This window comes from Pecten maximus, chromosome 1, assembly GCF_902652985.1.
Source record: "Pecten maximus chromosome 1, xPecMax1.1, whole genome shotgun sequence".
Classification (NCBI taxonomy): domain Eukaryota; kingdom Metazoa; phylum Mollusca; class Bivalvia; order Pectinida; family Pectinidae; genus Pecten; species Pecten maximus.
In genome coordinates, this window is record NC_047015.1 from 53,969,736 (window position 1) to 53,985,710 (window position 15,975).

At 35.6% G+C, this 15,975-nt stretch overlaps 2 protein-coding genes across 3 annotated transcripts; both read right to left on the reverse strand.

Annotated features, from left to right (window-relative positions):
* Positions 1–689: 689 nt before the first annotated feature.
* On the reverse strand, positions 690–2,942 carry LOC117328518. Its single transcript, XM_033886083.1, has 3 exons — positions 2,747–2,942; positions 1,615–2,388; positions 690–1,437 (listed from the first exon to the last, which is right to left on the reverse strand). Exons 1-3 carry the CDS (start codon positions 2,927–2,929, stop codon positions 892–894), a joined length of 1,503 nt encoding a protein of 500 aa, XP_033741974.1. The 5' UTR covers positions 2,930–2,942; the 3' UTR covers positions 690–891.
* Positions 2,943–7,715: 4,773 nt separating this feature from the next.
* On the reverse strand, positions 7,716–15,937 carry LOC117337988 (40S ribosomal protein S24-like). 2 transcript variants are annotated; one of them, XM_033899152.1, is made up of 6 exons: positions 15,887–15,937; positions 14,670–14,738; positions 14,088–14,297; positions 10,728–10,838; positions 10,456–10,478; positions 7,716–7,801 (listed from the first exon to the last, which is right to left on the reverse strand). In XM_033899152.1, the coding sequence occupies exons 1-5, from the start codon at positions 15,887–15,889 to the stop codon at positions 10,473–10,475; spliced, it is 399 nt and encodes a 132-aa protein (XP_033755043.1). In that variant the 5' UTR covers positions 15,890–15,937; the 3' UTR covers positions 7,716–7,801; positions 10,456–10,472. The 2 variants fall into 2 exon arrangements, with proteins under 2 accessions (XP_033755043.1, XP_033755050.1); XM_033899159.1 differs by lacking the exon at positions 10,456–10,478.
* Positions 15,938–15,975: the final 38 nt, after the last annotated feature.

The window sequence follows — 15,975 nt, forward strand, 5'->3', positions numbered from 1 at the left end:
ATTACAATACTACTGACATCACAATACTACAGACATTACAATACTACTTCGGTTGCATTTATCAATTTATTCCGCCAAAATTACCTTCGTCGCCTATACGAGACGATGTTTAACCCGTATTTCGTCATCATTTTAACTCTCTGTGCGTGTTTTTTGGTTTACTTTAGCATCGGGATTCCATTTCATTGTGGTATGTATCCCTTCAGAATACACCCACCCACAAGTTGTCCGTAACGTTTGTTCAGCCCTACAGAGTGTCCATGGCCAGTAGTATAGCCATCTTGGTTATCTGTTTGAGATGTTAGCTAAATACTGATAGTCAGCATATGTTTGTAAAATATTTAATGTACGCCATGATATTGGACTTGTGAGTGTCATGGGAAGACGATGTAACCCTTGTCCAAACGGCACTTTAATTTGACTTTTGACCTATACAGAATTTATGAGCCCTGGGTCACTAAGCTTAATCAGGCTTAAACCTAGTAAGTAGATGAACATCATTTTACTTCATATTTCTGTTTTGGATTTGATTCATACTGTCCTCAAAAAACAAGATAAATAACAATGCCACAATAAACTTTTTATATAAAAGAAAACATCATAAGACACAAATATATATCTGATATTATCTGAAAGTAAGGTATCGTCCATAAATAAGTACAAACGGATGTTATAGAGTATATTTATAAGGAAAATAGAAAATATAGAAAAGGAATTTCAAAAATTTGAGATTGTTTTTTTGTTTTTGTTTTTGTTTTTGTTTTCTAAATGTTTAAGGCCGTTCATTGAAAATCAAATGAAGGCCCCACATATTAGTCTTCAAATTCGGCCATAATGATAAAGGCGATAATTGTAAACTTCTAAAATATCATTTTTACTACATTTTCAAGCTTAAATCTCCACGTGACGTTTGCGGTCATTGCATTTCTTGCCCTTTCTCGCCCTCTCTTTAGCATTGACCTTCACCTTGGCTCTAACCTTGGCCTCTAACCTGAGGCGTTCTCGTCGTTCCTCTCTTTGTTGTATGGCCAGCACCACCTCCAGCTTCCTCCGAACGACTTTCATGTTTTCCAGCGTGATGAATTGTATGTTCCCGATGGATGCGGACGCCTCGTTTTCCTTGACAGGGGTCAAGGTTGGTACAGTCTTCGCCATTTTTGCGTTGATTGGTAAACCATCATCATAATTGACGTCAACAATGCTTCTGTCACCAAGTTTGGATCGCCACAACATCGGTGTAACTTTTGAACTTTCGGTGCATGATGGCGATCGCTCTGTTTTCTTCACCACACGAAATTTACTATAAAGGGCGCGCTTGTCAACTGTTGGTGCACTGGTGACATATGTGTTTGGTGTGGTCTCGGTTTCACCAAATACCTTACGTTTACGTGAAGCGGCACCTAGCGTCTCTTCTGCTCGTAAAACAGCCTTGGCCTTCTGTAAAATAAAATAAAAAGTTATTCTAACGTAAGAGCGGAGAAAGTTAACAATCAAAATAAATAGCCGACATGCTACGCAGTTATTGCAATGACCAGACATCATCCCGAACATTGTATTGGTTGTATAACTGAACCTACGTGTTAAGTTTTCTTGAAGATCTAAATAATGTTTTACCTGTGATTGACAACTTTGGTGTTGGTGACACTCGCAACACAGGAGCCTGTTGTTCCATGTTCCCGGTCCATTAATTGGGACATTGCCATGAGCGGTGTCACAAGATAAAGCGTCGTGCCCCTGTGCTGGTTTTGCGATTCTCTGCCCTTTCCTGTTGTCTGCCCATGTCGTATTGCCGTAACACCCCATTTCATTTCTCCAATCGTTGGAGCTTTTTGTCCATGTTACGTTGACATGATGGCTGGTACCCTTTACTGCTGTTGAGATGAGTGTCGGGTACGATCCATCACAGCGTCCATTGGTATTGTTAACGTCATAAATAGTTTGGTACGACGGACCAGTCTGGTTCCGGTTGTAATTATTGGCGTCGACTGACGTTTGGTTGTACATATACCATCCTAATTCGCCGTTCTGACCGTCGGCAACATTGGTCTCTCTTACGTACCACGGGCATACTGGCACCACTCCGGCGGCCAAGTCGTGGTTTGGCGATTGCTTCCGTCCGTTGTTGTTTTGAAGGTACTGGTGAGTTCCTGTTCCAAAGTTGTATCCGTGGGTGTAAGAGAACTGCTGGTCAGTTCGTGTTCCAATGTTGTATCTGTTGGTGTTAGAGAACTGCTGGTCAGTTCCAGTGTTTGTGTTATAGTATGTGGCTCCGACTGTTCCGCTGTTGCTGCCTCCATTAGATGTAGTCTGGTCGTATGCTGTATCATAGTGTTGTCCCTTTCTGGGGTGAATGTCAAGAGACTGACTGGCTGGACGACGAGGAATCTGCTGTCGAAAGAAACACATGACATTTCTTTTTAGACAAAAATTACAAGGGAATGGACGTCGTGCAATAGTTAAATTGATTCCTCCCGTTACTTCCGGCGAATAGTCTATTATACAGTAATACAGCAGGTAAATAATTTATTTAAAATTTCAAAAGTTGATAACATTCTTGACACACGAGCTTTTTAAGAATACCAACGAAATAAACTAAAACAAACCCACGAAAATTTACGATTTAACAGGATGTAATGAAGGTAAATTAAATGCACGTACACAAGTATATCAAGAGCGAAATTCATTAAAATATGAGTAAAACAAAGTACTAATTTAGTAATTAAAGTATGAAAAGACTTATACATACCTCGTCCATTGTGTTCCTGTAAAAATGGTTGAGTATCTTCAAAGTTATCTCGGGATATTTTCTTGAAAACAAAATCTTTCCGTTTCTTTCAAACATAAGAGTTTTCTGTGATAGTTTGTTGATCCGAAAAAGCGCGCTGTAGTAAGTTACACTAGTTGCCGATGTAACTACGTGTGACGTCATATTTACCAAGTCACGAGACTGCATTATGACGTCATGCATTTGTTTCTCATGCCCTCTGTCGACAGTATCTCAGCCACTTTTCATAGGCGGAACAAGTTTTCGTCTAGGCTACGTTTACGAGTAAAATTACGACCTAAAATGAAACTCGATTCATTTTGATTCATAATCATGATTTCCCTCGTGAAATATGCTTCCCACTTAAAATCGTTTATTAGATGTTTGGGCTGCTCAATCAAAGACAGCTTAAATATAGCAGACTATGATAAGTCTTATTTTCATTGCAAATTGTGATAAGAGCGCCAATGAAATGGAATACATTTATTACATTTCGCATTTAATTCTACATCCTGGAATATATGGAAGTAGGGTACTTTGATTTTTTCAAAAGCATTTAATGGGGTTTTGTTGAAGTATTTCATCCTAAACCAGCATGTCCATAGAAGACGGTAACTAAAACTACATTGTAGTTGTTTACAATATGGTCGGATAGACCATGGACGAAGGTCAAGCATCTGAAGATGTTGGGAAATTTCGCCGTATTTTGTGTAGTTCTGTTATTGATTGGAACCTTGATTAAATGTTAACAACACCACATGTTGTTTTAATATGCACGCGCAGAATTATAAATTAATACCTATAAGCAGAAAATCGAAGATGCACATCACGAATGAGAAATGTCAGATTTTTGTGTGTGATATTTTGTGTCAATTAATTCTCAAAATTTGACTATTATTAGTAAATGATTTTGGAATTATTTTCTCATATTATGGTCAGGGCAAGAGCATGATGCATTACAATACAAAATAGATTTCTGATGAACAGCAAGTTGTGTCTTCAAGAACTGTGAAATGGAAAGCTATGGAAAAATTCAGATGTATTTTTTTGTCATAAACAACGTTTCATTTGAATTAACATAATCATTGACTGTTCGAAATTTTAGTTTAATTATCATAAAGGCTTGGAATATAGATAATAAAATATGTATTGTTTTTTCTGTTTAATTTTTTTTATTCATTTCAAACCATAGGGACTTGACACGAATTCTCACTCCAGCGGTCATTAAATACACAGGGTGAAATCTGTCCTGGTTTTAAAACTCATTTCACAATTCATAGAAATAATTACATGTAAATCATTTATGCGTGGCAAAGTATCAGTTCAACATGTTTTTTTTAATAAATTGACAGTGTAATTACTTTTCATTTTCTTACCTTAATTTTCAGTTTTCCCGTCGTCTCCTCCAGTTTGTTCAAAAGTTCTTTAGCGACTTTAAACATGGCCGCCTTTCAATTCTTCTATCGTCTGCAAACTTAAATGCATATACGCATGCGTGGGTACATTAATCAGATTCGGGTGTAACATGACACGTCATTTGATTGAAGCGAAATGTACATTTCAATTCGTGACGAAAGCACATCATTGCCGCCAAAACACCAAGGGCTATAACGAGATATCATAACTTTACGGTAATCTAAACGCATTTGTAGTAGTCTTTACAATTATGCCGTGATAAGAATTTAATCATTTATAACAAAGGCTAATAATTCACTTTTTTGAAAATTAAAATCATTCGTAAATGAAGAAACAAAACCGTTGAATACTGCAACACTAGTTTGCTATATCTTATTTTAAATTAACCATAAAAAATCACTTCCGAACGGAATTTGAATTAACTTTAGCTTAACACTAAGTGTAAACACTCTTTGTAGCAATTTATTTAAGCATTGATGTCATATTGTTTGCAAACTGTATGAATCCGCGTAGCGGATTTCTTACAGAAGTTTGCAAACAAAATTTGTTTCATACCCCGATGAAACTAAAACATAATTGACATCAACGCTTATAATTAATTTTTGAAAATGATTTTCTAATTTAAAACATGTTTTATGTACAATTTTACTGGTTTTAAATGGGATTCTTTTTCTGAAATCAATACGCAACGTCAATTGTCCTACTGTGACATTTTTCGCGCCATTCTCGGAATTTCTTTCATAGAAGAATGAAACGAATTTTTCGACCAATCACATTTGCGTAGTTACATTTGAGTATTTACCATGAAAACAAAGAAAAATTAATTACAAGGAAAGTTGAATCATAGATTGACACTGTATAAAGAGTTTTTATTGCATGCATCGTGGGACTCTCATCCACGTTTAACACGTTTGCTCAGAACAAGAGATCCCTGTGGCCGCCATTGAAAGATCTTTATTGCTTCTTTAATAGGAGAGGTAAATGCACGGCCAGACTGGGGTTCGAACCCGGGACTAACGAACACTAGCAATTGAGCTACCTGGTTGCCAGCGTTCATCCCAGTCCAGTTCCGCTACATACCTCCCTCCTTCAACAAAGTCTTCGACCACGAAGACACACACGAGATCCTATACCACCTCCGTGGGTATTCAGTTGGGCGCTGTATGGAATAGGAAAGGTACTGTACGGCCAGAGTGAGGTTCGAACCCAGGACCTCCTAACACTAGCCGGATGCTCTACTAATTTAGCTACCTGGGGCCCGTTCGTTTATTTCGTCAGTTTTTAAATGTACTATTTCAAACATATATCTTGACGGACCTGCTAATGCTAATACAGGCATTGGGAGTCTTTGTCATGGCTCGTCTGAAAACAATATAAAAACACCAGGTCCGTCTTTCTTTCATAAATGAACAACACCGGTCCAACGAAAACGGTCCTGGTCGCCGGCGTTCATCCAAGTCCAGTTCCGCTACACTTTTACGTCAGACTGTTCTATATCAGACTGATCTTCTCTCTACTTTTCCTTTCTTTCTTTCTTTCTTAATTACAAGAACAAGTGGAACCTACATGTGAAGTTTGAGAAACACCCTTCCAGTTCTTTTCAAGAAATAGCGATAACAATCTTCAATTCTCAAAATCATAGATGGCCGCCTGTCGGCCTCAGATAAAAAAAAATCCCAAATGAATTGGCGCAACAAGGTACAAAGGTGAAACTACGTGCGAAGTTTGAGAAATAATAATGCAGCACTTCAAGAAATAGCAACAAGAGGCCCAGAATCGGTTACCTGGCCAGTTCAGTAAATATTGCCAAATACTCATTTAAGTTATATTTCAATTGTTTTCCTTCTTTTGAACTGCCTCTCTCAACAATGGTCCAAACTACAAGTGGATTAAATCATATCATTCTTTTTGTTTGTTTTTTGTTATATTACCCCTATTGGACCCCATTTCTCCTGCCCTAAGTGTGTCACACCCTTCATTTATACAACACAAATAGTTTTCCAGACCAAATTTCATCAAAATCCAGTTAGTTGTTCAGTACTAACAGCGTTTAAAAAAATATTTACCCTTTGGCCCAGGCGAGCTAAAAAAAAGTTAATGATATCATTATAAAGGGCAATAACCCTATAAGTAACTGTCTAATAATGCCCATTTTAGAACTCGTCAAATTTTGTCGATATGTTGCATCGAAGTTACTGGCAGATATTTTCCATTTTCGAACTCGTCTGACAGCTTGTCAATATATGGCAGCATACAAAATTTCGTTAAACTTGGTTGATATTTATTCCAGTTATCGTGTTCACAATGAGCAATATCATTATCAAGGGCAATAACTCTGCAAGTTAATTCCCATTTTAAAACTCGTCAATATATGGTTGATATTAACTTCAGTTATCGTGTTCACAAGGTCCAATAATAATATAATACAAAGGCAACAACTCTGTAAGTTACAGTCGAGTATTTCCATTTTCGAACTTGTCAGATATATCTGCAGAGTTTCATCAGACTTGGTTGATATTTACGCAAGTTATCGTGTTCACAAGGTACAATACAATACAAGGGGCAATAACTCTGCAAGTTTGTCGAATAATTTCTATTTTGAAACTTGTCAGAGATCTCAATATATGGCAGCATACAAAGTTCATCAAACTTGATTGATATTTACTCCTGTAACTTGAGTTCAAAAGGTCTTATAATATTATTACCAAGGACAGTAACTCCAGTAACTGTCAAATAATTCCCATTTTCCATCTCGTCCGAGACCTTTACGATATCTGATTGCATACAAAGTTTTAGTTTCATCAAACTTTGTTGATATTTACTCAAGTTATTGTGTTCACAAGATAATTGTTGACAGACAAAAGCCGACAGCATTTTATAGCACAAACTCACCTTGATCCTTTGGACCAGGCGAGGTAATAAAATTCTCAAAATCCAAGATGGTCGCCTGCCAGACATTTTTTTTATCTGATAAAAAATCTAAATTGAATTGGCACCAACTAGGTACAAAAAGGAACCTACATAATGGAAAGGGTTGTTAAGACGCAGGACAATTTAAATTCCACCATCATGGTCTTAAATTCTCCATCTCGGCAATAACATAGATGCAAAGGTGTCAATTTTTACTCCATGTTCAAAAGGTTTATTGAATCCCTCATTCTGACCAGTTTACTTTTTTAGTAAACCCATCAAATCTCAATTACACAATATCATACAATACCGGAAATAGTTTCTTCTTGAATTAGATTTTTCCAAATACAAATGAGCCAATACATGTAATTATGATTCCAAACATTTTTGTGAATGCAGTTTCATTATAAATATAACCCCTAATCAATTTGCTGATCATTTATTTCGATTATTTTTATTATCACAATTCTATAATTCAGTGTCTTTAGATGTTGACAGTATGAAATTTCCAGGATTTTTCCTGATTATGTGTAATTTTCGGAGACTTAATTATACCTGCCATTTGATCATCTTCAAATACTGGTATATAAACACCTCCTTTGAAGCCACAAATAAAACAACTATATTTTTTTAGCCACATGTATTTTATTACATAGCGTATGTACCGACGACCCCCGCAACGATCTTCTTCTCTTCTGGTTGATCCTCTTACTGAAAAGATAATAAAACAAAATATTAGTAAATTGACAAGCAAGAATTTTTTTTAGCAACACACCCTCTGAAGAAAATCTGGCATCATATCTCTGTATCTAACTGTATAATAAGGAGCAAAATTACAAAATTCAGAAGATTATGTAGAAGTACAACAATGATATTTATGACCATTGCAGATGGTGCCAATAAATTTTGCTCCAAACATGAATGTTATTTATTTTCTTCCTGATGAAGTTATCTAAAATTTCAAAAGTCATAAAGTCTTCTTTCCATTCATGCGAGGACCCTAATTTTGCAGTTCTGCTGCAAAAAAATAATATTCTTAATTTCTAGTAAGTTTGGCCCGGAAAACACTGTCTTGACCAAGTGACACATGCTCTGATGGAGGAAAGCAAATTGCTACTGGTTGGGCACTAATAACTGAAGGGACTTCATCCTGCTTTGTCACATGACCTGAAGATGTAAAACCTTATCAGACCTGGTAGATGTAATGTAAAATGTCTTTGCTAAAATTATTCATGCAAATGTACATGTATCAAACATAATCAACATTACTGGATATCATTTTCGTCTACTATAATGTAGCTGAACTGCAGTACTATTTCATCTGATTTCCAATATTTTTTTTTACACAAACAAAAACTACTTTAACAACCAATGAATCTATGTTTATCTCGTTCAATGGATTTCATTCAATTATACTGTACATAATGATATTTATGTTTAAATACAGATTTCTCACAGTATTAGAAAACGTTGCGTCTTATCTAAATCAAAGGAAGATCAACAGAATAACAATGAGAAATTACAGATTTATTTGCTGAGCACTACATGATTAGTATATTGATACAAATTCTAGGAAAGTGTGGTTAGTGAGCAAGAGGTAATAAAAGAAAATTAGACCTTTTGGAAAGAATATAAATAGCATTCTTGGAATATAAATACAGCACTGCAAGAAAAATGAAAATAAAGACATGCAGAATTCGCTTTGCACAAGTCAAAAATGTAATAATCACAGCATCACAGTAAAAAGAACTGGAAAAAAGGAAGAAAGCACTGCACTGCATGACAAATGTAACGGGGAAAACCATAATATTCAATAGATTTGGTATATATAAACTAGTGATTTTTACAAACTTTAATATGAAGAAAGACAACAAAGATGCTAAAAATCGAAATTCAAAGAACACAAACAAAAAATAAATTCACAAACATTTAAACTTCTTAGCTACAATAGAGCAAAGGTGCTGACCAGCACTAGTGCATATTGCTAAAATCGCTTTGCACATTGAGACAACAAAATTCCAAATTACATCTTTCTGTCTGAACAAATGCTTGGACTCTTTCACCGTATTAGCCTCATAGCTGTTTTCAAAATCTGTTTTTTTTTCCGCTCTTTTCTTCATGGTTTTCAAAATGTTTCTTTTGTTAATGTAATTTGGAATTCAAGACATGGATGTGCAATCTCCCCATATATTAATATTTGGTATGGCATTAAGCAGTTATTGTACAGCTAAAGCAAATGACCAAACTGCATCATGATCAGATAATTCCCCTTTGATTCTCAATATGAAATACATCTGTTACAACCCTGCTACACCAACTGTTGTTAAATTAGGGCGATATATATATATAATGCTAAAATGTTAATTGACCAGTTTTTTTTAGTAGATATAATTTATATAAGGAAACACATTGTGTAGTATTTCAGCTGTTATATCCTATCTACAGCAAAACCTTGTACAGGACCTTCATTTGCCACCCCATTTTATATCCAAGTCTTTGCCTGCAGATTCCCTATACCCATGCTCAATTTTTACTTTCTTCTTTTTACTTTAAAATTCAAAGATCTTTGACACTGTTCCAAATCACATCAAAATCTATCCTCCCAAACTTAATTCTTTAAAATGACCATCCGTATCAAACTTGCAAAGTAGCTGAAAATATGGTTTTCTAATATATTAAAGCTGCTTAAAACATTTTCTTTGCAAGTCTACAAAAACTTTGGTGTTTTTTTACTGCCATCTTTGTTTCCACTACAAACAGGCCAATGAAATTGTTGAAAGAATATTTGGAAATTGAAATTACTGTAATTAAACGTACATATGTTACTGGTAATCTTAATCTTAAATTTTGATTGTGTTAATTCATCATTACTGTTATCCATTTTAATAACCTTTTGCACTAAAATTTGAGCATGCTAAATTAAGTACATTCACAGAACTTTGAAATATCTCAGTCAGATGGTAATAGCAGACAGCAATCTACATGATATAGGAAGAATTTCCCATAGCAACAAGAATTAATTGTTGTTTTTAATACTTTTATTTTCTTTGTGTACATGTACAAACAAACCCTTCATATATAAAACCCTTTTAAAAGAGAAATGGAGGCAATGTAACAAGGCTTTACTGTATCAAGCTTTTGGAAGAAGTACTTTTTGAATTATGATATCAATTATTATTTCCAGAATGTTAATAAGAGACAGATCGGTATACAAGATGATGAAATGAGAAAATGTTTGTTATTTCAGAAAGAAAAGCCACAAATGACGAAGTCACACTAGTAAATCAGATTTGCTCTAGTGACACAAAAGCTGATAATATTTAGTAAAGTTCACACACATCATACAGGGTGCATAAGGGTCTTACCATTTCTCTTAAAATCTTTACTTCTGTAAAGCAGTATCCCAAAGTTAGTGAACAACATATTTCTCCCAACATAAACGACATATATATATCTTTTCTATTAACCTTTAAAAACATCAGGAAACATTCCTATAAAGATTGTTCAAAACTTATTATTTAAATATTTACTTTAAGGAATAGAAATACGAGATTTCATTTTCAATATTATTTTTCTCTCCTTAATTTCTACATATTGAACTTTTGTACAATGAGAAATCATAACAAATGATTATTACCTTCTTCCCTGTTCCAACCTTGGCTTTTTTCGTTCCACGCACTTTCTTCTGTCTGTTTTTCCTCTCCTTCCTGTTTTTTCTTCCACCCTTTGGTTTTTCTAATAAACCATGCTACAATAAAGAACATGACCATTATTAAAGCTGCGTACATGTACAGATTCCGAAAGTAACTGAGCTTGAGCTACCAACTAGTTAGAGGCCCATGTAGTTAGAGGCCCATGTGGTTAGAGGCCCATGTAGTTAGAGGCCCTTGTAGTTAGAGGCCCTTGTAGTTAGAGGCCCATGTAGTTAGAGGCCCTTGTAGTTAGAGGCCCATGTAGTTAGAGGCCCATGGGCCTTAATAGTAAGTTACCGGAGTTCTGCTATATTTCAGTCAATTTGACCAATTTCGGTCCTGCTGCCTACCAGCACGTTGGGAACAAATCAGACAATGCGTAACACTCTTAGAAAATTTACAGGACATTTGGCCTGGTAAATAGCTATATTTTGACCTGACCAGATGAAATGTGACCAGACCAGGTATTTTGGTCCTTTAAATAAGAAATATATACAACAAATTCATACAACAAATGGAATTTGTATCTATTGAATCAGATCTGGTGTTTAATAATAGTATAATAATATATCATATCTGAAGTCTTTTTATCAAACAATATGCAGTTTTTTCTACTTCAAACTAATAAAGGTGACACACAAAATGTGATTTGTTCAAAAAGATTTACTGTGCACATAATTACATCCCTGTGCTGAAAATACTCCTGGTACCTAGTAAGGCAATGGTTTTAACTTAATACCATAATGTGTCAGACATTGAGGAAGAATTTGAAGCAACAAGAGACTTCAACTCCGAAGACGGCTGACAATTTTATGTTCCACCAATTTATTAATGTGATAGCTACAAAACTATACATTCCAAGAACTTGTGGTTCTAAAAAAAGGCATTACCCATTATGTGAAACTGTACATGATTGTTTATGTATTTATTTATACTATCAAGATTAAGAGAAAATTCTACAACAGTATACACGTCTTTCAGAAGGAAGATTCCCTATAAATGACCCTGACCAAACCTATACAACAACCCAAGTCACCTTCTGCAGTTCATGTATGATACCATCATACCAGCAGATAAATTGGGTTATTAACCAGGGTTTTTGCCAGGCATATTTTGGGTCCGGTACACGGACCCATTCCCAATTGAAAATTGGCACGTATTTTCCCAATTTCGGTCTATATTTTCCCAATTCCGGTCTGTATTTTCCCAATCGCTGTTAACATAAGACAACCTAAAAATTTGGATTTATACGAGCTTCCAGTCATTATTTTGTCAACGTTAAAATGTTACCGTGAGTCATCGTGTTGTTGTTGGTTTTGCGATGCGCGCATGCGCTTGGATAGTCTTATTGAAGTCATATCATATCTGCGTTTGAATCTCCCGTTTAAAGAGGAGTTTAATGCAAAGCGTTTACGTACGTTGACTCATCTATTTACCGAGGTCAAATCAAGTACTGGACTCGGGACGATGTCCCACAATTCCAAATATTACGCAAAGAAGATTTTGCTCAAAGATTCGAAAGATTTAATGAACGTTATGAGCTTTTTCAAACAAAATACTGGTAATTCCCGATCTGAAAGTCAGGCAGCTGCTTCAAACGATCTCCAACCTGAAACGAAAGTTAATTCAAGTAAAACTGAAAGCGAAACCACAGCTACAGTAACACGTATTACTACACCAAATGATTCCCAATCTGAAAGTCAGGCAGCTTCAGACGATCTCCAACCTGAAACGAAAGTTAATTCAAGTAAAATATCCTGAAAAGAGATGCTGACTTGTATTCATTTGTACAAATATTATGAAAAGAAACAGCTAAGCTTGTATAATTAATATATTTTTCCAATTTTATGATATATTCCCAAATTTGATGAAACACCGATGGTATTTTCCCAATTTGTGGAAAATGCCGATGATATTTTCCCAATTTTTGTTCAGGGACCCTTTCCCAAAATAGCTGGCAAAATCCCTGTTAACCTGGTCCAAAGAATTTGGGAACTTATATATATATATATATGCTATGGCATGCCGTCAGTCTTCAGAATGGTGTCGGACAACTTTTTGTACGCGAGCGAGTTGCTGCAGATTTATAAATGGGTTTTCCAGGGATTGCACATGAAACAAAGACCAAGATCTGGTTGCATCTAATTTTAGATGTTTGCCAGACTGGCAGTTCGGGAATAGATATTTTTTTACTGGACTTCGTGATTTTTACTGGTCATGCTGTGATCCTACGGTGTTTGGGATTCACTGGGTAAATCTGGGCCAATATGTGCATACCATCAAAAACTGCCATCCCATACTGATACCTCTAACCAAAGTTGAGTTATTTTCAAATGGCAAATTCACAAGCGAAAGCTCTTAAATGTGATTTCCCTATACATGAACTGAAGTAAATGTTACCCCCTCCCCCAAGGGGAAACATGACATCCCAGGGTCATGAAATTTGTAATTTTGATAAAGCACAAGACCCTTTTATAGATCCATGAACACTCAACAGTACTTGATCCTACCAAATCTTGGATTCAAGAGGATTTTATCAATTTCAGTCCACACTTTTTGCCCCACCCCTCAGGCCTCTGAGGGGGTACTGAGGGGGTAGGGACTGTATGATTTATATATTTAGTTGACCTATGGCCAAGGAAGATTTCTGCAAAACTTCATTGAAATTAGTTGGCAGGTTCCGGTGAACTTGTCTAAAATGTAAACAATGGACGATGACCGACTTGAGGCTATTGCAATTGGTCAGTTCAGATTAGGTCTCAAAGTTACTTAAAAACTGTCAAACCAATTCATGAAATAAATAAACAAGACAATTTAGCAAAATTACATTCCCCCACCAGATGTGCCAAGAATGGACAAACTTTTTTCTATGAAGGTCGAAGTTCAAAATGTAGGTCAGCGTGATAGAGGACACGCTAGCTCACCTTTGCCTTATGCCAGCCGAAATGATAAAGTCCCTGTGACAAGTATGCAGGCTTGACAAGATTCCAGATTATGGTAGGAGACTTAATAAAATATATTTCAGAGGGGCTGGGACATTCAAAGACCAATAGTGTAATTTCAAAATCTTGCATAGATATATCTTAACAAATTCAAAAATTGTGCAAGTATTTCTGAAGGTTTGGTAAGTAAACAGCTGCCCATACTTATAGACTTGGCCTTCCCAATTCCTGATTTTTATTACCTGAACAGTCAATATTTAGCAAAAATAAATTTGAAGTTTCTCAAGTTGAAAATTTACATGTTCCTGTCAAAGCATCACTGATGACAGATAATCAGAACTGATTGATCTAAATAAGACTAACCCTAACTAGTCTGTATTTGGGTTCAAACTTCTTGGCTTGGTCTAAACTGTCATAGATGAGAGCAAATCCGGACGTCTTGCCACCGCCAAACTTGGTGCGGAATCCAAAGCAGAAGATTGTGTCTGGGGTTGTTTTGTACATCTTTGCCAACCTTTCCCTAATATCTGTCTTGGCAACTGTGGCTTTTCCCGGATGCAAGACGTCGACGATCTACAAATACAATTATGGAATATAACTTGGCATAATGATAGAACTATTTATGTAGCAGCAAGAATAACAAAATACAGAATTGATAAAAAAAATTTGAGTGTAGGCAACGATTCACATGTTGGGCTACAAAACCTGGAAACATTCAAATAAGAATTGCCCAATGCGCAATCCTCAATAACACTCATAACAGAATCTATCATTTTTAGGACTTCAAAAGCAAACTCGCAAAAACAATCTACACAACACAAGTCTATGTGTTTATATACATTATTTGAAATCACTGGTTGATGAAACCTCTTTACTATTAAGATTTTAATATTTTTTGCAAAAATGACAGGAATCAATTATTCATGGATTGAATAAATTTCTTACCATCTGCTTCCGGGAGAGCAGACGATTGGACATAAACTTCCTTGTACGGATGGTAGCCGCCCCTTCATTCTGAAAATATATGCATCATTATAAATATTGTGAATGTGCTCTAGCTTTGTTTGTTCAAATTATGAATTCACATAGGAATCATCAGGTTGGTAAAAACCACAAACTTGCACTTTATTAACAATTTTTTTGCCAAGTATACGCCAGTGAGAGGATGGTTTGGTTACTAAAAACAGCAAAACCGTTTAAAACAGTAAACTTAGCAACATATTATTGTTACATTAACTTATTATGACAAAGTAAATAATATTTTACTAAAAGATGTTAACCGAGAGCGTTGACTTCTTAGAAACTTAATGTTGCCTCACTGTAAGAATTGCATCAATTTTTGGTACTTTCCCATGTTCAGTAATAATTTTCATTTGTATCTTTCTTCAAGACATATTCAATGTGACTTGGATGAAAACATTAAAAACGGCTAGCCTAATTTGAAAGTGATTTGAGCTATTTAGTAACAAAGCTATACCCATAACAATTCAAACTCTGGTGATAATTACCTGACACAAGTACCTATGTTATACCTCAATTGACATATAATAGTCAAGTTTACATATTATACAAAAGTTCGTGGTCTTCCCCAACCTCATCACAATAATCGCATTTTTCACAGACTGGTCGAAAGCAAATCATTTTCGACAGGTTTTGTAGATCGTACACAAATAATACAAGGTTTATGATCTGTATGATATATACCAGTTTCAGACTCCAGGCCATGGCCAAGTTTGTGAGCCCAAGTGCAAATTTTCTACAGTACCCTAAACAAGTACTCGCGTTCTCGAGTCTGGATATTAGCAAGATACCGGGTATGGAGGCAAACGAGTTGGACCTATCTCGGTTCACGACTCCATCGTTGTGTTATTTTTTGGGTGGCGTGAAATCATACTAACATTTAGCTATATACTACAAGTATAAGCAATATCGCCTGTGTTTTTAGCATCTTATTGACAGTCACAGTACAGTAAACAAGTCTTCGATAGCCTAAACCCTATATAATTTCAGCTTAACATCTTTACCGGTGTAAAGAATACGAGTGAAATAAGATATCCAAATGGCTCTTTATTTATTTTTCCATCTGAAAATTGTTCGTTTTCGGTATGGAAAGCTTTGATCATCTTGGATTATGTCCGATTATCTATGTGCATCGAACGTACCATGTTTGCAGTTTTGCAATGGACGACGGAAAAGGCCGGAAGCGGAAACGAATTATGTGAATTGAATACAAAGTCATTTTAATTTATTC

Coding starts and splice junctions, on each gene's coding strand:
- LOC117328518 (XM_033886083.1), bottom strand. CDS start 2,929: ATGACGTCACACGTAGTTACATCGGCAACTAGTGTAACTTACTACAGC. Junction 2,389..2,746: donor ACAGGAACACAATGGACGAG/GTATGTATAAGT, acceptor TTCTTTCGACAG/CAGATTCCTCGTCGTCCAGC. Junction 1,438..1,614: donor ACCAAAGTTGTCAATCACAG/GTAAAACATTAT, acceptor TTTATTTTACAG/AAGGCCAAGGCTGTTTTACG.
- LOC117337988 (XM_033899152.1), bottom strand. Junction 14,298..14,669: donor TGCTCTCCCGGAAGCAGATG/GTAAGAAATTTA, acceptor TTGTATTTGTAG/ATCGTCGACGTCTTGCATCC. Junction 10,839..14,087: donor CCAAATACAGACTAGTTAGG/GTTAGTCTTATT, acceptor TCTTTATTGTAG/CATGGTTTATTAGAAAAACC.